We start from the raw sequence: 21,390 nt of genomic DNA, 5'->3' as shown, positions 1-21,390 counted from the left end.
CATCTTTGTCTAAATATGCTAAGTAGATAATTCATTAATTCCTGCTAAGACATTAATAAGTCATCTGATTACATTTGACTTGGAATACACGGAGAATACGGTACGATATAGCTTTTATTTTGAAATCGGCTTTACCGTAAAGCTGCGTGTAAACGGGCAGGACAAATCCGTGCGCGTGCATACGCGACTGCGCGTGCATGTCCGCTTGGCTGCGGTGAACATCACTCACTGACTGGCATCAGCACCGCTCAACCTTAACCTCGCTCGGGCTCCTCTGTTGGGACGAAAGGACGCAATCGAAAAGAGCCTGTCGGTGAGCTCGAATTTCATCGTTTGTGTCACGTTTCAAATGAGCAACTTGAATTCTGAGTCCGTAACACCAGCTCGCTAGCCTCACTAGCTAGCAGGCTAACTAGTAGCCTTAGCAATAAAAGTTCACATTTGCAATGCTTTGCGCTTTAGTCTAAGCAGCATTCGCTTGCATTGGCAAAGGGAGATTGTGGTCGACATGGTGGACTCGTGGTTTGATTATTCGTCTTAAAGTTTTGAGGACGGGGGTTCGAATCCGTACCGTCCTCTGTGGATGATCTCTCGTATTACCAAAACACGCATATTTAAGATTATCGAATCATCTATATTATAAACAGTGGAACCTCGAGTTAAGAAGTCCATGGGCCCGTTTGAAACTTGAACCGAGGTATTGTTTGCCATTGAAATGAATGGAAATGCGATTAATGTGTTTCAGCTCCAAAACTAGGAAAGACAGATTTGTATAGCACACTTCATGTCATGCAGTGCCTTACAATAAACATTAAAAACATCAAGAAAACAAACATTATGATGTTTTAAAAAATACAATAAAATCATCTCAAATAATTTTATTAACATGACCTATTTCTTTTGGGAGGGGCGGTAAAATTATTTTTGGACAACCAATCCTCACCCTCTACTCAAACAAGGTTAAGCATATGTACGTATTGATATCACTGTTTTACTGTCTTTTGATGCTATGTGATGTCATGAGCACATTTAAATTGGACACAAATTTGAACTGACATACCTGCACAGCTACATCACATTAATTGACATGGACGTTATTAAACAGGCCCCGCATTCCTCAACCGGCTTGTATTTTTTTGTTTTACAGGTGGAAGTGAATTGAGCCAAAGCACGTTTGTCGCTCTGTTTCGGGTCCTGACCAAGTGGGTATTTGTCTACAAATGGATAATGGAGGCTGGGGCCATAGGGTAAGTGAGACTTGCAAGCCCTATCATCCAAGCATTCTTTACATTCTTGATTTTACTGTTTGATTGAATGCTGTGCACCTCCAAATAAATTGCATTATTGTTATTATTACAAGAAATCAAAATGTAGTCGATTTTAGATCAACAGGGATGCACAGATACCACGTTTATTCAAACTCAAGTATTTACATTTGAGTACGTACCGATACCTAGACCAGATACTACTTTGACATTACATCATGCAGTTACAGTTGTAAAAAACAAATTCAACCACCCCCTCCTTTTTTTTTTTTAACTGGATTAATTAAGGGGCCACTCAAAGTGTGGTCGTGCATGCAGTCCACCAGTTGCCCAACCCTGGTTTAAGTTCTTCAACACAGCCGGCATGGCTTCTACTCCACCTGCCTGTAAGGTAAAGTGGGATTAGTGTTTCAGCACCGGATCTTTTTTTTTTTTGCCCTCGAGACGCAGAGACCGACATTGGCGTTCATATCGATGCAGCCCTTCTGATTTAATTCCCTTGGCTTGTGCAAATGCATCAAAAAGGTCTTCCCTCTCTCACCTTTGCTTCAGATGCCTACTCCCGTCACCTTAAACGTCGGAGGTCACCTGTACACAACCAGCTTGTCCACGCTGCAGCGTTATCCTGACTCCATGCTGGGCGCCATGTTCCGGGGAGACTTCCCAACAGCCCGCGACTCCCAGGGCAATTACTTCATTGACCGCGACGGGACGCTTTTCAGGTACATCCTGAACTTCCTGCGGACGTCGGAGCTCACCCTCCCGGCTGACTTCACAGAGACAGACCTTCTGAGAAAAGAAGCCGACTTCTATCAGATTGAACCCTTGATCCATTGCCTGAGCGATCCCAAGCCGCTGTACCCTCCGGACATCTTCGAGCAGGTTGTGGAGCTTTCCAGCACACGCAAACTGTCCAAGTACTCCAACCCAGTAGCCGTCATCATCACACAGCTGACCATAACCACAAAGGTCCACGCCCTGCTCGAGGGCATTTCCAACAACTTCACCAAGTGGAACAAACACATGATGGACACCAGAGACTGCCAGGTGTCCTTCACCTTCGGGCCGTGTGACTATCACCAGGAAGTGTCCCTGCGAGTTCATCTCATGGACTACATCATGAAACAAGGCTTTACCATTCGTAACACGCGTGTGCACCACATGAGCGAGCGGGCCAACGAGAACACGGTGGAGCATCACTGGACTTTCTGTCGACCGGCTCAAATCGTGGAAGATTGATTTGTTGTCGCCGTGTTAAGATGGGGTCAAATGCCCGTTCGCATATCATCATAAAGGGAGTATTATTTTTTTTGTTTTGTTTTGGCCACGATCGATTCTGATGTGTCAAACAAGTAATAGTTTAAAAGATGATCAAAAGTGAAGATGAATAAAGGACACCTTTAGAAAAAGAAAGAAACAAAATGAGCCATGATAAAGACATTAGTCAATATGTGATGCCAATGTTTGTATGTTTTACATTTTGAAATGAGCAATACATTCCACAGTTATTACCCCGCAAAGTTGTAATGGCCGACTGCTGCCTGCGCGTGTATGTTTTTATATGTCTGACTTGCCCTTGTCTTGCTGTGCGGTGCTTTTGATGAAGCCAAAAATAGGAAGTGTTGGATGCTCGCTTTGGGCTTCAGCAACCTTCTTGTGTTTGAGGGCTATTGGAAACCTTTTCCTAGTGGCACTTTGTTGAAATGTTGCATTTTGCCTCATGAGTTATTCCGTCTAGAAAGAAAATTTGTATATAAATATATATACTCTACCTTGGAAGCCAATTCTGGTGAGCCCATGGTGCTCTTAGCTGTTTATATTCTTAATGGTACTTCTGTCCTATGTAGTTGTTGCATGTGTTTAATGCATCTGTTTAGATGTATGTTTGCAGTTTTGTGTCATGCTGTTACACTTGCCATCAATAAATCCAGTATCTCAAAGGTTGAACTTTTTTTTTTTTTTAAATGGTGCAACCACAATTCATTTGTCACTTGCAATAAAATGTTATTACTGTTCTCTGGTATAGGAAGTCCCATTTAGTCAATAACGAATAAAATATATTACAGGTTGTTTTAAATATAACAGTTTAAACTGTCAATAATTAAATTCATCACGCTTGGATATTAGTAGTTTAGTTTAAGCGGAAAATAAACACGGCGCTGCCGGATATGACGTCAGTTATGGGTGCGCTTGCTTCTGTGTAATGTTGCTGCGGTTCGAAGACACGTTCACAATCAGCGCTAAACCGCCCGTGTTTCTTTTTTTGGTCTGATGTTAAAACAAGCGCACCACAGGTTCTTGTAGGAAGGGCATTTACGAAACGACCGTACTGCAATACCATATTTATATCTATTTAAACTTATATGGTTGTTCGGGATGCTTCAAAGGAGTACAACACTACGGTATTTTTTGGGTCTCTTTCCTGGGAAACGTCGTTTTGGTCCGTATCGATTTCTTCCAGTCTTTTTTTGCATTGGAGGTGTCATGGAGTGGATCATGATCAACGTGAGAATAGGAAAAGAAACATTCTGTAAGTGCAACTTGGCAAGGTCACACAAATAAGAGGAGCAAGAGGGGAAAAAACACACGTAAACTATTTGGAATTTCAAATAATAACTTTTACTTCAGCTACATTTTGTTTTAGGCTGACTATAATGTTGCAACGGTAGCATTTTGTGCATAAATTGTTTGAAATTTCATGAGGTGGGTCGCAGAAAATGTCCTGGGATCACTTGAACATTATGATTGACTTGATTGCTGTCTCACCTACATCCCTTTCTTATCAGATGACGTCTACCGAAGAAAACAATCCGAGAGGGAGTACCAGCAAAAAGTAGCAGATGGTGGCACAGCCGTGAATGAGCCCACAGCCAAGTGAAGGATGCTTGTGTGGACTTGATACATTTCATCATGGACACATCCTTTGGAATTTTGCCACAGGAGCACACATCTAAAATCCATGAAGTTATGGGACGATTATGCAGAGTTTATGTCGTTCACATTTTAAATGAATGACACTGTATGTTTATAATCACGTATGAGGCGTGTTGATCAGACTTTAAATACAAAATGCACCTGCAAAGACCCCAAAGTGTGTGTTTGGTGTGTGACTGTCTATAATAAAGTGCTATATTATGCATGACAAATTAAGTAGATTTTTTGGGGGTCATTTCTTGTGATCAACAATGTATATGATAAAGCCTGAATTGTTTTGAATTGTATGTTTAAAATAACGTGTCATGGTTTTCTAGGAATGGAAGTAAAAAAAAAATACAACAAAGAAGTCAATTCAAAGCTTCATTATACCATCACTAAAATATATCTCTGAAAGTAAAAATGTGCCTTGGAGCATTTAAAAGGACATCTGGGTGGGAAAAAATAAAATCAAGTTAATTATGACCAATAGAAAAATAGGTATTGTGTTCATTTGGTGTTATGATTAATCATAGTAAGCATTTCAGTAAATGGGTACAGATTGGCACAGATAGTCAGGAATGACCCATATCAAATGATAGGAGGGACAAGCAAATATTGATATTTTACATAATATTGAGCGATCATTGTGGCACAGCTGCCTGAGACTGGAGGTTTGAATCCAGGCTCAGGGCTTCCTGAGTGGAATTAGCAAGTCTTCCCTGTCCCTTATGAGGGTTTCTGCTGGATACTTTCAAAAAACAATGAAGTCAGTAAATGATCTCACTCAAATGTAGCTGTGTTCATCGCTATACGTGCCCCTGTGAATGGCTGGCGACCAGTCCAGGGTGTACTTTACCTCTCGTCAAGAGTCACCCTTGAAACCAGTGGAGATTATCAATGTAGAATATGGATGGATGTTATTACTCAGGACAACTATCATTTATACAAGCGTGTTTTTCTCTGCATGCACGGTTGGGGCGGCAGGCAGAAATGTCCTCCAATTTAAACAAACTTGGTTCTCACTCTCCCCCAAAAGAAGATTAATTCAAGATCTGATTGCTGACCTTGACCTTTGAAATATCTTTGCTGTGACCAATAAACGGTCTCACTTTAAGGTACAAAGACAATAGTAAAAAATGACGTTCATATAACAAGGTCGTCTCGTGAGATTAGCAATCGAATAAAAATTATTTAAAAAACACACACAACGTGACGAGTTGGACAATCCGATTTCTATATTTCTTGTCATGAGCGTCGTAATGTCTTACGTAAGGCAGATGTGTGGCGAGAAAAGAGGAAATGCAAGTAGCGGCATAACGGAAGTGGTTCTGCCCTGAGATATACGCCGAGCGCGACGGGAGCACGGAGGCATTAAAACGTCTAACGGAGAGTTGAGAATAATCAGGATTAAAAGTCGCCGATATTGTAAGTGGGAAGATGTTTTTCATTTGAGACCGTAGCTGTAATCACAGTCTAATGTGCAGATGCCAATTTCCGACGCTGTTTTTTCCCCCCGTCGCGGCCAATTGAATCCTTTTTGAGGAGCCATCATCATCAACCTAGCTTGGGCTTCGTCAAAGGCTAACTAGCGTTAGCATGAACACTAGCTAGCCTGCTAATGCTATTGGCTAGCTCGCCAGCCAACGACACCATAGCCTCCGTTCCGATTCCGTGACACTTTGTACTGACGGGCGCTCGCTTAGCGGGCCGTGTTGTGTTGGATAGCGGACGGGGGGAAAAAAAAAGGTTTTCATATTTCAAAAAAATGAAACCACCGCTGTGATTTTAACTCCTCATCCAAGCAGCGCCGTGCACCGTTATCTCCATATTTGTAACAAATTGTCAAGAACGTGACTGCGTTAGTTTTTTTTTTTTAAATCCACCTTATTTCTGTGGCCTAGCTAACGGAACGTTGTAGATATTCGGTACATCAGGCCGCTCCGTTAGCTGAACGACATGTATCGGACGAATTTCATCCATGCTAGCATTGGGTCTCCTTTATTAAATCCTCGATGACAATGGAAATGTATCAAACGGATTTACGTCGTTAATATCTGTTAATCAAATGTGTCATTACGCTAGCGCCGTTAGCAACACTAGCTTTGAACAGCAGTAAAATGGATGCGGGTGCTTGTAGAAATTTTTGAGTGGTAAAATGTTAATTAGCTCTTCGTGCGAGTATTTCCTACATAGAAGATATCGGGATAAGTAGCTATTTATAGACTGGTATTTTTTTTTCCTGCCAAAATTGAGCTAACGGACACCATTGGGTAGTGCGCTTGTAATTAGCTTGAGGCTAACTTGAGCAAATGCAAGGTTGACCCACTTGCCAAGGGGCCCAGTTTGCGGCGCTCATCCGCACTCTTCGACCAAATGCCTTCTTTCGCAAATTATATTGTCGCCGTTTCTGGACAATTTCCCCTAATTTTCAATTGTGAATGTACATTTTTTTGATGGGTTCGAGAAATCAGTGCTTCTCTAAATTTGTAGAGCAGTGCACATATTTTTTCCATGCGAAAAATCTAAGCAAAATCAATATGTAAGGGAATACTATCAGAATCATTTTAAATGGCCAAGTATTTTTAAAACACACAGTGAATACAAAAGTACAAAGTCACTAATTAATATAGTGTCCAGTTTTGAAAATACTTAATACGTAATAATTTTGACAACAATTAAGTATAAATGATTCATTTTCCACAGCAGACACTTCTACAATAATAAAAATGCATTTAATTGATAATGATGCACTTTACATTGATCTTGTAACAGTCTCCACATGACTAACATTTTCTATCCTCCAAACTAGAAAATGGACAAGAACGACCTGGTACAGAATGCCAAGCTTGCCGAGCAGGCTGAGCGCTATGACGACATGGCCGCAGCCATGAAGAGTGTGACGGAGCAAAGTATGGAGCTGTCAAACGAGGAGCGCAACCTCCTCTCGGTTGCCTACAAGAATGTGGTCGGAGCGCGCCGCTCATCCTGGCGCGTCATCTCCAGCATTGAGCAGAAAATTGAAGGCAATGACAAGAAGAAGCAGATGGCTCGTGAATATCGGGAGAAGATCGAATCTGAGCTGCAGGAAATCTGCCACGATGTGCTGGTAAGACAGTTCGACTTTCCCATGCGGTTTTTGACCTTTCGTTTGCTCTGACAATCTCAAACGCTGATTTTCAGGGGCTTCTGGACAAGTACCTTATTGTCAATGCCGGGAGTTCCGAAGGCAAGGTGTTCTATCTGAAAATGAAGGGCGACTATTATAGATACCTGTCTGAGGTGGCATCCGGAGATGCTAAGAAGGGTAAGGAAGGACGCGATTGTTAGCATTGTTTGGTAAAACTCAATGACCATAACAAAAAAAATTCAAACATTTTTATGTCTCCAGATACCGTCGATAATTCCCAGCAAGCATACCAGCAAGCTTTCGACATTAGCAAGGGGGATATGCAGCCAACACACCCCATTAGGCTTGGCTTGGCCCTCAACTTCTCTGTCTTCTATTATGAGATCCAGAACAACCCAGAAAAGGCCTGCAGTCTGGCAAAGACGGTGTGAACTTTTTTTTTTTTGATGACACCACGTGCCCTCTGCAGTCAATTGAGGCAAAATGTCTCTAGAGAAGTAAAAAATATATATATATATATAACGAGGGGGGACATTAACGTGCAGTATTACTGGTGAAGAGGATGCAATGTTTAACTCTGACCAACAGAGGGCAGCGTTGGCAGCCTGACGAGTGATTCCTAAGGCGAGACTCGTTTTAAAAGCAAAAACACAATAATCGAACAGAGGTGTGATAAGTGTTCAAAACAAACGTTATATTTATAAAAAGTGAGACATACTGAGGCAAACGAATGCTACACAAATGAAAGGGGCGCAGGAAAAGGTTGGCTGTGGTCACGCCCATTTTTCGCCATGTTTGATCAGGCAAATATGCTCACACCACAAAGAACTATTGTTAACAGCTTTGAATGGGGAAAAAAGACTGAGTATATTAAATGAGACTTTTTATGCCCTACAAATAATTACATTTGAAGTATGAAACTATATCGGCGTAAAGTCTGACCAATCGAGTACGACATACTCTTTGCTCACGTTTTAAGAAACCGATCCCTGAATCCACCATTTCTTCCATTTCAGGCATTCGATGAAGCCATCGCCGAGCTTGACACTTTGAACGAGGACTCTTACAAAGACAGCACCCTGATCATGCAGCTACTAAGGGACAACTTGACTGTGAGTCCAATCGCGCCTCGTCGTTCACTCCGCAGCTCTGACATGACAACTTCAACTGTGCCTCTTGTTTCTTTGCAGCTGTGGACATCAGAAAATCAGGGCGACGAGGGGGAGACCGGAGAAGGGGAAAACTAAAGGAATTGCACTGTTAATCCACATACACTCTTATCTTAAAAACACAGACAGCTTATATACATCCCCCCCCCTCCCCTTCCCTCCAGTCTCCTTCCACTCCATCAGCCCCTCCCTCTTCTGTATGACAAGCAGCCTGAATTGCTCCTGACCAACTAGTTTACCCCTCTCAGTTCACTGCGAGGCGACAGGGTCATTTTCAGTTGTTAGTACGTTCAGTCATTTTGTAGAAATTCGTATTGTTTTTCGTTAGCTCTGTGTGTACGTCTGCACGTTCGTGGGGAGCGGGTGAGAGTGTAAAGAAAAAAAAAAAAAAAAAAGAAAAAAGTTGTGTGCGCGCACTTGTTTGAGAGACATCTTGTGTATGGGGGGGGGGGGGGGGGGGGGGTGGTCGTGAATTCTAATCGTCCTTCCAAATTCCTTTGTCCCGGCTCGTTTGTGGCTCATTTTCCTCCTCCCCTGCTTCTTTTTGTTACTTTTATTATTGTGATTCATCATGGTATTTACAGGTTTTATTGTATGGGTTTTATTGTATGGTAATGAAACTGGCAAACACTGTGATGGTAGGTGTTCCATTTGCTTCACAACCCCCAAGAGCAATTTGCGTTTTTTTGACTTTTCCGGAATCACGTACAATCCCGTATTCGACTTAACTGCAATTCTGCTGTGGGCTCATACAGAAAGGAGGCAGGCTGTATTGTGACACTGACATCCGAGTGGAATGCGCCTCGACCGTTTTCACAAACGAAAGGGACCCCTTAAATGATCACGTTTCATATTATTCAGACATTTGCATCGCGAGGCTCCCTCTCAAAAAAGGCATTACCCCCCCCCCCCCCCCCCCCCTCTTTTGCAAACTTAAGTAGATTGACTCACTCGTAAGTGATGCGTACCGTCTAATGTGGCTGCAGGTTATTTTATCCTTTGTGTGTAATATCCACAGGAAACTAGTTGTTGACCTCACTTTAATCAATCTTGCTTTCAGAATTACATCTTCAGGCGTTGTCTCGGCAACAAAATGCTTTTGTGTCCGGCATAGCCTCTTGATTCTATTTTTACCATCGGCGTTAGCAAATACCAGTTGAGATCAGACAAAGTCGGAACGATGACCCGCGAAAATCACGTGAAGGTGCAATTTCATCTCATTGGAAAGAGGCTCAGTGTCACAATACTGTGTATCACCACTACATTCCACATCTTGTAGTTGAAGACACCATTCCACGTTATTACGCTGTTTCTTCTGACAATGCTCCAAGGAATTGAAATGTTTTGTTCATTAAAAAAAAAAAAAGAAAAAGTCCATTTCATTATGCTTGATGAAAAATGCAGTTAGTGAATGTGGAACGAAGCCTGTCTGTATATCTGGTATTTACTTGCTTTGTTTTTACTGACAAGTCTTATGGCTAAAAAAAAAAAAAAATTGCTTCTGTAACAGTCTATTACCCAGTGCACACACGTGGTCGTGAAAATTTAGAATAGTTCTTAAAAAGCAACGATGACTTGGAGATAAACAATGGTTGGTGTAACTCTAGCTTTGTGTTTATGTATCTTAAAACCATTCTAGTTTCACTATACATGTAATACATAGGAACGTGTCAAAGACCAATTCAGTGAAATAAAGTTTCGTTTAAGATAATCCATTGTCGTTTTATATAATGTGGTCAAAGCAAGCCCAAACGGAACTTTGGCCATAGTTGTGCTTTGCATGTGAACGCCACTAGAGGGCACCATTTGAATGGCGCTTTTTCAAGCACTACTTTCTCTTGCGGAGTGGGCGGCCATATTAAGTGACTTTGAGGGCTGGTGCAGGTGTTCCTCCGCAGCAATTAAACGAATATAACCTCCCGCTTTTGAGGAAATGTGCTCCGTCTCGACCAGAGAAACTCTTAATGTTCAACGAAATCCAACTTTTGGGCTCTTTAAAAGCTGTAAGTAACAGCACATTTTGTGGTTTTATCCTTTTATTTACGAATTAGACACTCCGAACCACGAATACGTCAAGTATCATTAACAGATGATTAGCACATGTAAGTCTTCGTTCGGGCGCGGCATTTTTAAAACGCTAGTTTTTTTTTTTAACCTTGAAGAAATAAATTGTTGAAAGTCCTCTAATAATCCGCACCTCGTTTTAAACCAAATCCTTAGTACTAAAGTTGACTCTTTTTTTTTTTTTTTTTTTTTTTTTTTTTTTTGCTATTAGCAAAGTTCAACGGAAGTGTCGTTTGTTATTGTAGAACCGCATCAAGATACTTTGAGCTTCACAGTTTTGCTCCCATCGCACCATAATTTTGAATTAGGCCGATATCAGTGACAAAAGGCAATCATTAGTTTTAGTTATTAAAAGTATAAAAAGAGGCCAAAATGGATTTCGATGACAATGGATGTTTGCGATCACGTGATGGAGAAAAACATGCTAATCAAAATATCACATTGAATCTATTTTATTTATAACTTAATTTTGCCGTCACCGATGTTAGGCTGTCTTTATTTGCCTTTTTTTTTTTAAATGAAAAACAAAACAAAACATGTGACATGTTGCTTTTGTGTCACCAAAGCTTCTGCTTGACTAAAATGCACGTGGCTGTTCAACTGGGTGCTTGTTTTTTTTCTCCTCTCTCAAACCAGCCAACATCTACAATGAACAACAGTGGACCGACTTATCCCCTTGCCTCTTTGTATGTCGGCGACCTGCATCCAGATGTTACGGAGGCCATGCTGTACCAAAAGTTTTCTCCTGCTGGGCCAATCATGTCAATCCGTGTGTGTCGTGATATCATCACGCGGAGGTCCTTGGGATATGCTTACATAAACTTCCAGCAACCAGCGGATGGTGAAGTTCCATTCTTTTTTTTTCTTTCTTAGTTCCTTAACAATCTCTTAAGAGCAAAGCCATGAAGTTATTCCTCATTGACAGAAATGTCTGAAAACAATACTGAATTCAAACGGTTTGCAAATTCAGTATTTGATGTCATTTCGATCAAACATTTTTTGGACTTTTAGCGGAGTGTGCTTTGGATACAATGAACTACGATGTTCTGAAGGGACGCCCGATCCGAATAATGTGGTCTCAACGCGACCCGGGCCTCAGAAAGTCTGGCGTGGGCAACATCTTCATCAAGAACATGGATGACACTATTGACAACAAGGCATTGTATGATACCTTCTCAGCCTTTGGCAATATTTTGTCTTGCAAGGTGAGTGCCGTGTTGCCTTTTGAATTGATACGTTGTAGGGCTGGGCGATATTGGAATAAATAATAGTCACAATTATTTTGATTGCCTTAAAGTCACGACTAACAAAAGCGATTATTCATTGAGCTCAAAATGTTGCAATGAAGCTATATTAATGAAACACATTTTTCACAGATTGGAAATAATTTGTTCCCTTTAGTATTGTTATATTGCCTGTGTGTGTTCCTAAAGTGTTTTGTGATTTTAAAATGGAGAGAAGCTAAAATTGAAATTGCCATTCAATTTTGATGAATTGCCCACCCCTAAGTCCAAGTCTTAAATGCTGTTTTTTTCCCATCGAGGTTGTTTGTGATGAAAAAGGTTCAAAAGGCTACGGCTTTGTTCACTTTGAGACTCAAGAAGCCGCAAACCGTGCCATTAAGACCATGAATGGAATGTTGTTGAATGATAGAAAAGTGTGAGTACAATAATAGCTGACTTCCATTGATCTGTCAGCTTTGTAATAATTCACTTTGAGCGCGCTGATGTTTTTTTTTTTCCAGTTTTGTCGGCCACTTCAAGTCCCGCAAGGACCGAGAGCAGGAGTTCGGCAGTAAAGCCATGAAATTCACCAACGTCTACATAAAGAACTTTGGCGAAGACTACACAGATGAGAATCTAAAATATGACTTTTCTGCATTTGGTGAGGGTCCAAAGTAACTTTTGCGCTTGCTATATGAGCTCAATCTCTGGATGCTTCTTTCAGGGAAGACTCTGAGTGTACGCGTGATGAAGGACGAGCAAGGTTGTTCACGCGGATTTGGCTTTGTCAACTACGCTAACCACGAGGATGCGCAAAAGGTAGCGTGGCAAGTTTCTGTGGCCAGTTCATGTCCATGATTTTACTTCCTCTCTAGCTTTTTGGTTGGTTGTTTAATTGTGCTGGTATGTCCATGTTCACACGTCAACAGGGAAAAAGCAACTCAGCAAAAATGGTGAGACTGCAATAATAAGCTACGTGGTTAGCAAGATTTCGACTTGTTAGCTGATGGATGGAGACGATTTGCTTTTTCTGGTTTCATGTAGCTATTTTGCCAGAGTTCCTTTTTTTTTTTTCTTAACCTGTGGCTTTGAAGAAAATGAGAAGAAGCTGATGCATCCAGTCTTTTGAAAGACTCTAATCAATGGTGAAAGGTGATAAAAGTGAATTTGAGCAAGCTCACAAAATGAAACGAAACAGTCATTATTAAACCACAACTCGACGGACGCAAGCAAAGTGGCTGCTGTGTGATTGTTGAAGCAAAATCCTCTCGGTGACACATTTTCGTTTTCCGCCAGGCAGTGGAGGAGATGAACGGCAAGGAACTCAACGGCAAGTTCCTCTACGTCGGACGGGCTCAAAAGCGGCTGGAACGTCAGGGAGAGCTGAAGCGCAGGTTTGACCAAATCAAGCAGGACCGCATCCAGCGCTATCAGGTACAGTTGATGATTTCGTTGATTTCAAAACATTGCCATCACATCTGCCTTGGCCGTTAACTTGACGTGTTAAATAGAGGCACAAATGTTAACCGTCTCTTTTCAGGGTGTCAATCTGTATGTGAAGAACTTGGACGATAGCATCGACGATGAGATTCTCCGGAAGGAGTTCTCCCCCTACGGCACCATAACGAGTGCAAAGGTATGTGCTGAGATGAGTACGTCAAACCCCCCCCAAGTGCCAAGGTCCTGTATTGTGCTCGACCTCTCGCCTACCGCAGGTCATGACCGACGGCTCCCAAAGCAAAGGCTTTGGCTTTGTCTGCTTTTCTTCACCCGAGGAGGCCACGAAAGCGGTAACCGAGATGAACGGAAGGATCATTGCTACCAAGCCCCTGTACGTGGCACTGGCTCAGCGGCGGGAGGAACGGAAAGCCATTCTCACCAACAAGTACATGCAGAGACTGGCCACTCTGAGGAGCTTGAACAGTCCCGTCATTGATTCCTACCATCAGACCAATTACTACATGACTGTGCCGCAGGTAGGCCCACGTTGATTTCTTTGGATGTTATTTTTATTTTATTTTTTGTGGTTTCACCTGAATTGATCTCGCAGCAGACGACCACGCGCGGCTTCTATGAGCAAAACGCCGTCAGCAACATGAGATTTGTGCCTCGCTGGACAGGACAGCCGCCGAGAGTTCAGGGTGAGGTGGTGACTCGGGCTCGTGAAACGCCAAAGGCGCAGCTCGACACAAACGCCGCTGCCCGCATCTTTTCAGGTCCGTACTCATCCCAGTATATCGGCGGCCCCGCCCCTCGCCAGGGCTCCACTCCCATCGCCACGATGAGACAGGCTTCGACTCAGGCCCCGCGTGTCTGCAGTTCCACGCAAAAGACAAGTCGGTCGCAGCATGTGCCGGGTGGGGTGTGGGTGGCGCGCTTTTAAACGCACCTTTCTTTGAGCAGATAACATCGGAACCCAGACCGCATGTGGACGAGCTGACCTGTCCGCTGCGTCAAGGAGCGGTCAATTCAAGTACTCGTCGGCGATGCGGAACCCACAGCGGGTCGTTTCTATGCCAGCCATAACCAGACTACAGGTACTCAGCCAAGTCACCAAGCCCTGAAACATCACCACAGCGGCAAGCTTACAATTTTATTTCTTTTTTGCTGTTGCTGGGGGGGGGGGGGGGGGGGGAAGACGTTCACATGCGGCTAAAGCCGATTGAACTTTTGGTCAACTCGTTTCCATAATTGGCCAACGAGCAACCAAATTAAATCTGTCATTCTTTTCTTCGTCTCACCTGTTCACAAATACAAAATGTACAAATTTCCTTAGGCTGTTCCTGCCCCTGTGTTGGAGCCACCCATGCATGCTCAAGGACTGGAGCCACTAACCACCTCAATGTTGGCTACAGCTCCACTTGTGGACCAGAAGCAGCTTTTTGGTAGTCAATCGCTAATATACAAACAAAAATGCTGTGTAACTGCTTATGTGCTATCAAGACAAATATGGATCACAAAAGATGGATTAAGGTTAGCATGTTGGTTTGGCTTTGGAAAAACATTCCAGTTCCTCACCATCAATTTTGTGAATGACCGAATTGAAGAAATATTGCTTTCCAGCATATTGTGCAATGTGCTACAGGTGAGCGTCTGTACCCTCTGATCCATGGCCTTCACCCAAGCTTGGCTGGAAAAATCACTGGAATGCTGCTGGAGATTGACAACTCGGAGCTACTACACATGCTGGAATCACCGGAATCGCTTCACTCCAAGGCAAAAAGTCACACTGCTCCCTGATTGCGCAACATTCAAATCATTCTTTTCTGGGTTCTTTTGGATCAGGTGGAGGAGGCCATTGCTGTTTTGCAAGCTCACCAGGCCAAGGCCTGCTCCCCAAAAAAGGGAGGAATCATTTAAGGTCAGCCATGTTAATTCGGTTAAAGTCCTTTTCTTTAAGTGGATGGATGCTAATGTGACGCCACCCCCCTCCCTCCTCGAGGGTTCATGTCTGATTTATACAGTATTAATTCTAATTCTGTGCAATTCCTTAAAGTTGCTAGCCTGATATCAATGACTGTTATTTATTCAGTGCGCTTCAACACAAATTTTGATATGAAATTATTTGCCTGTTTGCTCATCTGGATGTTTTTTTAAAAGCTAACTATGTAGTTTTCTTTACAGGTGCTGACAGGTTTCTCGAGGAGTAAAATTCATTTCAAAACGGAAGGAAAAACGTATGAGGGCTGGAACTGGCAAGCTGTTTTCTTTTTGTAACGTCTTTTGTTATAATATAAAGTTCACAATATAGGCATTAAACCTGTCTTGAGTCATTTCAACACATTACAGCAGCACTCTGACTGTAAAACAAACCAAACATGGAACATTTCCGGGTGAGGTTCGATTTTTCTTCAGACCAATACCAGCACAATTACTTAACTGTTAAGTATGCAATGATACCAAGTAACCACTATTACCTTTGATACATAACATTTCTATTAAACCAGATGTTAAACAGACATTTATGACAAATACTTTAGTTTCAAAGTAAAACAATTCACTCAGATTTAGGGATCATTTGCAATAAATTAACAAAAGTGCAAAGTAAAACTGACAGTGGCTTGAAATTTTGTTTAACAAATTGCTTCACAAAATACAGGTAAAATTTTTATCGGTGATAGGTCCAGGTGGAACAGTTGAAAATGGTAAATACTGTATTTCATATTCAAAATATCCATATTTTCTTGAGTTGGAAACGTGCTGGAACTCGCCCTATTCAGTTTTTAATCCTTGAATTTCAAGTTATGCTCCAAGCTGTACACGGTTACTCTTCGCTAGCCACAGTGAACTTTATTTCAAAGTTTGGATTTAAGTAAATTGCAATCCTGAATGAACAGAACACATCAAGCAATTGAGTTTTGAAAACGTTTATTGAGAGCCTTCATACTAAAAATGAATTTATGGCTGTAAAAAGTTACAAAGCATTATTGTAGACATTAATATACTTTTGGTATTTGAGACCCTAATTTCCAACACATGTAATCCTGCTATTTGTTTTAAATCAACATGTACTCAAGGTAACAAGCAGATGACAGGAATATTTCAAAAGAACAGACCTGTAGATTTCTTCGGTGGTAGTTGACAGCACACAGCCACAAAGTTGAAAGCAAACTCAAAAAGTGCCCATTTTTAAGGGCGTACAAATGAACTTGAGCCAAACAACTTCAATTAGGCCTTTTCATAAACATTTTAATCAATGCAAAAAAATGTTTACACTGAAGATCACAAGCACGCCTCACTATCGACGTGTCGGCATTAGAAGCTGCTTTGCCGTTACTGAATCCGGGAAAAGGTTGTGGTATGTCGGTAAGGGAACGTAGGCCGCCTTGATCATTTTACCTACAAGACAAACGGGAAAAGACGTGTCCATCGGGAATACTTGTGCTCATTTGGATGCAAACGTCGTGCTGCTGCACGTACCTGCAAACCAGCGTCCGTGAAGCGCATTTACGGAGGCCATTGCTGCCGGTATGGAGGGGCACTTGACGTACACGTTACCCTGCACAAAAACAAAACGGACAGCTCAGCACTACTAAAAGAAGGGTCTCATCTCTGTTTAAAATGTCTTGTAGAATCGAACACAAAAGCTGGTGTTTGTTGAGGAAGTATGACTTCTTCTGCTGATTGTCGATTAGCTGTTGTGGGATGCCACTTTTGCTTGGCTTTTACTCTTTTGTAAAATAATGGATGTTTTTTTGCAGACTTTTTCCACCTGGCTTGTCTCGTCCACGTATGGAGGTGCGTGTGCAGTAACAGTCTGTGTGGGGGAAAAAAGAAAATATTCACACCTGAGCAGAGTTCTTGTCGACATAAATGTGAACGACTCCTCCATGCTTGTTACACTCCTCTATGACATCATCTTGGATCTCGATGGCCCAGCTGGGATCATTTTCTCTAAGAAGAACAAGAAAAAACAAACGTAAGGTCAGCAGTCGGTGGTGACATTGTCGATATTTTCTAACACTTTGACAGGCTTACGCTTGTGGGTTGAAGAGATTGGATAATTGAAGGCAGTGAGTGGCCAGTGGCTGAGAGGGAAGGTTCAACGCTTGGCTTGGTGCAGGAGCTGCAAAAGCTTCATGGTGAGCAACCAATCGTGTGATCAAATTGATTGAAGTGGTCATTGTGACTTACTTGATGGGGGCGCCACGTTCCCGTAAGAGCCCGAGCTAGTCATCTGAAGTGCCTGCTGAGCAGCTGGGGGAATCTTTAGACCAGTTCCTTCAGGACCAAAACACACAGTCAATGCGAGGCGAAAAAAAGAATCCAAACTCCAAATCCAAATATTGCATTTCAAACCTTCAGCGAGTCGCGCCATGAGCTGCAGTCGCCCAGTGGTGCCGAGGTCGATGCCGGTCCGTTCCAGCTCGTCGTTGTCCAGGAAGGAGCTGGCGGTGGACGCGTCCGAGCGCTCCGTGACGTGGCCCACCTTCATCGGCCGGCCGGCCAGCTCAAAGCCGTTCAGTTGCTCCAGGGCCTTTTTTGCGCACTCGGCATCTGCAAACTTGGAAATGAAGACAGGTATTGATCTTTGTCTCAATCCCGCGCATGTTTCTGAAACTTAAGCCCTCGCAGTTACCAACATGTGAAAGTCATAGGTGTGAAAAGGACCTCCACTTACTGATATGAAGCCATATCCTTTCGAGCGTCCAGTCTCACTGTCCATCATAAGTTGAATTCCCTCAATCTGCACCGACACAAGAGAAGGAGTATCATTTATCTGCTCGCACACCAAGCTCCGCCTCACATGTGCATTCAAATCCATTCTGACCCTTCCGAAGGGCTCAAAGATCCCTCGCAGCATTTCCTCAGTAATGTTGAAGTGCAGCGAGCCCACGTAGAGCCGCATGGGACCCGCGCTGCCTTTCTGAAGATTACTGGCCGCCGCTGCGGCAGCTCGATTCTTCTCGGCCTGCCAACGCACGTGTGAAATATTAGCCGTGTCTGTGGAGCATTTTGGAGACGGCAACGTGTGGGTCCCCCCTACCTGAGATGCCTGGACAATGATGGGCACTCCCAAAAGCCGCTGGCCCGTCAGTCCGATGGCCAAGGGCACAGAAGACGACTCCACAAACTCAATGTAGGCGATCCCCTTCGATCTCCGGGAATTGCGGTCTGATATCATTCTCACGTCTCTTACCTACGTGACGAAAGAAAAAAAAAAAAAAGTTCCAGACCTCAATTTTCCCCCAAATTTAAAATGCGAGGTAACTCACTTTTCCAATAGCCGAGAAGAAATCCTCCAAGTCTCGAGCTCTGATTCGAGCGGCCAGCTGCATGCAGAAAACTGTGCGGGCATCTCGCTCCTCTGGTGTTAGGTTGTCGATAGGTTGTCTAAAAACACACAAGAACCTCAATTCACTACAGCCTTTCAAATATCATTGGGGCTGTCTGAGTTCGACCAATATTCCTGCACCAGCATACCAAACAGGAGCCACGATGACACTTTAAGGCAAAAATCCCCCGACTCCTGCGAAATCTGAAGCCCACCTGAGCATAAGCGTAAACAAAGGAGGACTTTGTACCTGATGGGACTCTTCTCTTTCTTGACAGGAGGAGTGCGGCTTTTGGAACGCTTCCGTCTGAAACGAAGATCATTTCATTTCAGTCAGAGTTGCTACTCGGAGAAGTCAGTGAGTTGCAAACTTTTTTTTTCATGACTCGTACTGTTGCGGGTCACCTACATTGGGCTCTTTCTGGCTTTGTAGCGGCCAGCTCGCTCTTTGCTTCGAGAGCGCCGGTGTTCCCGGTTGCGGCTTTGCTTTCTTTCTCGGCTCCTGCTCCTCTTCTTGGCTTTTTTTTTGTCTTTGCTTCGGCTCCGGCTCCTCCTTTTCTTGGAGGCCGGGCTTCTGCTTTTGCTCCGCCTCTTCCTGCGAGCCATTCGACAGAGAATCGGGTTAATGTCGCGTCGCCGCTCGGTTAATTCAAAGCGGCAAAGGCGAAACATACTTCCTGTTCTGTCCATCGTGTCCATTTGCATGAGAAGACTTGACCTCATCCTAAGCAAGGTCGATAGAAGAACATCGTGAGGACGCAGACGTAACATTTCAAGTCGTCATGGTAAAAGGGGGAGGGGTGGGAGCAGAGAAAAATGCAGAAATATTACAATTAAGAATAACAATTCCAAATGTCCTTCTGCTGTGCCTGGACAGGTGTCCATCCCCCCAATTTCGGCCCCCCCCTGTTCTTAACTTGGCTGCAAAGTACTCTTAATCAAAGATGGAGGGTGACCCAAGACAACTTTTAGCGAAGTTCAGGAGGCTCTGACAATTGGCAGCTCTCCTCAACCCTTCCCCCTAATTGCAAGTCGTACCAATGTCACTATTTGTGCCTAATCATGTGACCACGCATGATGCGGGGGGGGGGGCTAAAAGAGATCCTTTGTGGTTGGTGTCAGTCCAGTGATCTTCACCCATTTTCGTTCTTGGACTGTAAGAGCTCGATGCCACCTCTGTCACACATCTTGCCCTGAAGCAAACAGGGATTTACACTTCTTAGTAATATTGACGCCCAAGAAAAAGAAATTGATACTTAAAAAGGAAAGAAAGAAAAAAAAAATCTTCCACAAGATACTGTTATCGTAAGGTTGATAGCGTCTTGACTAATGTATGCCAAGCCACTCTATAAATGAAAGCACTGCTATCTGGTGTTGTGTAGCATGCAAAATGAAGTTGCTGATACACATTCAAGTTGAATGAGGCAAAGAGGCAGTATTCATATTTATAAGCAAAAGAAACACATTCAATCATGTCAAGATGGAACTGGCACAATTCTTAAGAAATCCTTTGCTGATTTACAGGGATGGGTGTACGACTTCAGACCAACTTCTTTCCGAAAGTTTCAAGGCAGTGATACAATCTTACCATCTGTTGAATTGCAGATTATAAAGCTGAATACTGCCAACTTTGCTGGCCTGGTAAGACGGGCCTATCGCTCATTGGTATTGACCTTGTTGTAACCGAATAGGGCCTGGGTGTTTTAGGTTGAATCTCTTTTTAGTCCTACGGTGAACCACAGTACAGCAGTATATGCACAATAACTACCTTCCTTTTTTTCACAGTTCACAGTGGAATCAAAGATGGATTCATGGGAGTAGAGGTGAGATATTCATTAGGGGAGTCTATAAAGAGAGATAGATGCGGATTTATTTATAAACTTACAGCGTTTTTACTCAAACACACCACACAACATTCATGTAAACGGTCACAGTATTATGAACGGCTCAAGAGTAGAACATCATTTCTTTGACCTCTCAACCCACCTTTCTGTATGGCGCCTCCAGCATGGCCTCAACATCAAAATCATCAGCCATGTCGATCCTACAATCAGAGTAAGCTTGTTTACTCGTTTGCACACATGCACCACAACTAATTTAATATTGCACACTAGATGGAAGGTTTAAGGCCTTGTAGACGCCGAAAAAGTCCACACCAGGGTGTGGCGCTTAACGTTAAACGATGTATATCAATTTAGTAAACACGAACGTTGAGCATGCGTCGCCGAACACATGCTACAAATTCGAGAGAGGCTCAATGGCGGTTGTAGCTAGATGCTAACGCTAATTAGCTGCTTGGGGCCCGTTGTGACAACGACCTCGCTTTGGTCTACAACTGGATATCGACACCAATGTAAATAAACGTACGCGTAGGTATATTGCGATAAAAGCAACACAGCTAGCGTAAATGCTTACAAAATTCCACGGTTTCTAGATGCTCATTAAAAAAAAAACAGGAAGCTAACTGCTGTTGGCTAGCTCGCTTAGCAGACAATGACGTTACCGTGTGGAATTGGTGAAAATGAGAGGAAAAGTCAAAATATCAACGCCAGCGTCCCGCTGTAGATGATCTTCTGGGTAGCTCCTCTTCGATAGATCCCACTAAAAGTGGCATAAATAATTTCATTGAATGCCTTACGTAAGACGACTTTTTTTTGGGTTTAGTACACGAAAGAAAAAAACGAGAAGACAGGCACGGTCGTGGCCTATTCAGCATTAAGCGTCGTGCTTCTTCTTCGCCTTGTTTTTAGTTTATTTGGCGCTTGGTAAATCAACGTTTGGTGCATTACCGCCACCTACCGGATAGGACTGCGTTTTTGCCTCACACGTCACATTTGTCAATGGGGTGCTG

General features: G+C 43.0%; 5 protein-coding genes across 7 annotated transcripts; 4 read left to right on the top strand and 1 right to left on the bottom strand.

Moving 5' to 3' along the window:
- Positions 1 to 160: 160 nt before the first annotated feature.
- Positions 161 to 3,212, top strand: kctd6b (potassium channel tetramerization domain containing 6b). Of its 2 annotated transcripts, XM_037244885.1 has the most exons (4): positions 161 to 313; positions 1,148 to 1,247; positions 1,554 to 1,656; positions 1,818 to 3,212. In XM_037244885.1, exons 2-4 carry the CDS (start codon positions 1,228 to 1,230, stop codon positions 2,502 to 2,504), a joined length of 810 nt encoding a protein of 269 aa, XP_037100780.1. In that variant the 5' UTR covers positions 161 to 313; positions 1,148 to 1,227; the 3' UTR covers positions 2,505 to 3,212. The 2 variants fall into 2 exon arrangements, with proteins under 2 accessions (XP_037100780.1, XP_037100788.1); XM_037244893.1 differs by lacking the exon at positions 1,554 to 1,656.
- A 291-nt stretch (positions 3,213 to 3,503) lies between these two features.
- LOC119119643 (small integral membrane protein 4) lies at positions 3,504 to 4,595 on the top strand. Its single transcript, XM_037246125.1, has 2 exons — positions 3,504 to 3,795; positions 4,052 to 4,595. The coding sequence occupies exons 1-2, from the start codon at positions 3,642 to 3,644 to the stop codon at positions 4,141 to 4,143; spliced, it is 246 nt and encodes an 81-aa protein (XP_037102020.1). The 5' UTR covers positions 3,504 to 3,641; the 3' UTR covers positions 4,144 to 4,595.
- Positions 4,596 to 5,467: 872 nt separating this feature from the next.
- LOC119119642 (14-3-3 protein beta/alpha-1) lies at positions 5,468 to 9,994 on the top strand. Its single transcript, XM_037246123.1, has 6 exons — positions 5,468 to 5,606; positions 6,991 to 7,287; positions 7,362 to 7,485; positions 7,570 to 7,733; positions 8,325 to 8,420; positions 8,499 to 9,994. The coding sequence occupies exons 2-6, from the start codon at positions 6,994 to 6,996 to the stop codon at positions 8,553 to 8,555; spliced, it is 735 nt and encodes a 244-aa protein (XP_037102018.1). The 5' UTR covers positions 5,468 to 5,606; positions 6,991 to 6,993; the 3' UTR covers positions 8,556 to 9,994.
- A 293-nt stretch (positions 9,995 to 10,287) lies between these two features.
- LOC119119640 (embryonic polyadenylate-binding protein B-like) lies at positions 10,288 to 15,523 on the top strand. 2 transcript variants are annotated; one of them, XM_037246121.1, is made up of 16 exons: positions 10,288 to 10,480; positions 11,178 to 11,382; positions 11,553 to 11,746; positions 12,085 to 12,200; positions 12,286 to 12,425; positions 12,489 to 12,583; positions 13,061 to 13,198; positions 13,305 to 13,400; positions 13,480 to 13,740; positions 13,815 to 13,905; positions 13,981 to 14,100; positions 14,168 to 14,301; positions 14,541 to 14,649; positions 14,850 to 14,980; positions 15,050 to 15,125; positions 15,389 to 15,523. In XM_037246121.1, the coding sequence occupies exons 1-15, from the start codon at positions 10,442 to 10,444 to the stop codon at positions 15,122 to 15,124; spliced, it is 1,944 nt and encodes a 647-aa protein (XP_037102016.1). In that variant the 5' UTR covers positions 10,288 to 10,441; the 3' UTR covers position 15,125; positions 15,389 to 15,523. The 2 variants fall into 2 exon arrangements, with proteins under 2 accessions (XP_037102016.1, XP_037102015.1); XM_037246120.1 differs by lacking the exon at positions 10,288 to 10,480 and having other exon boundaries at positions 11,091 to 11,382.
- Positions 15,524 to 16,115: 592 nt separating this feature from the next.
- On the bottom strand, positions 16,116 to 21,293 carry rbm39b (RNA binding motif protein 39b). Its single transcript, XM_037246122.1, has 15 exons — positions 21,043 to 21,293; positions 20,526 to 20,583; positions 19,214 to 19,263; positions 18,949 to 19,134; positions 18,790 to 18,846; positions 18,481 to 18,598; positions 18,252 to 18,404; positions 18,036 to 18,176; positions 17,886 to 17,951; positions 17,564 to 17,768; positions 17,399 to 17,485; positions 17,243 to 17,330; positions 17,053 to 17,158; positions 16,685 to 16,763; positions 16,116 to 16,603 (listed from the first exon to the last, which is right to left on the bottom strand). Exons 2-15 carry the CDS (start codon positions 20,574 to 20,576, stop codon positions 16,503 to 16,505), a joined length of 1,488 nt encoding a protein of 495 aa, XP_037102017.1. The 5' UTR covers positions 20,577 to 20,583; positions 21,043 to 21,293; the 3' UTR covers positions 16,116 to 16,502.
- Positions 21,294 to 21,390: the final 97 nt, after the last annotated feature.

The sequence above is a fragment of the Syngnathus acus genome, chromosome 2 (genome assembly GCF_901709675.1).
Source record: "Syngnathus acus chromosome 2, fSynAcu1.2, whole genome shotgun sequence".
In the NCBI taxonomy this organism is placed as follows: Eukaryota; Metazoa; Chordata; class Actinopteri; order Syngnathiformes; family Syngnathidae; genus Syngnathus; species Syngnathus acus.
This window is presented reverse-complemented; position numbering and strand designations above follow the sequence as displayed.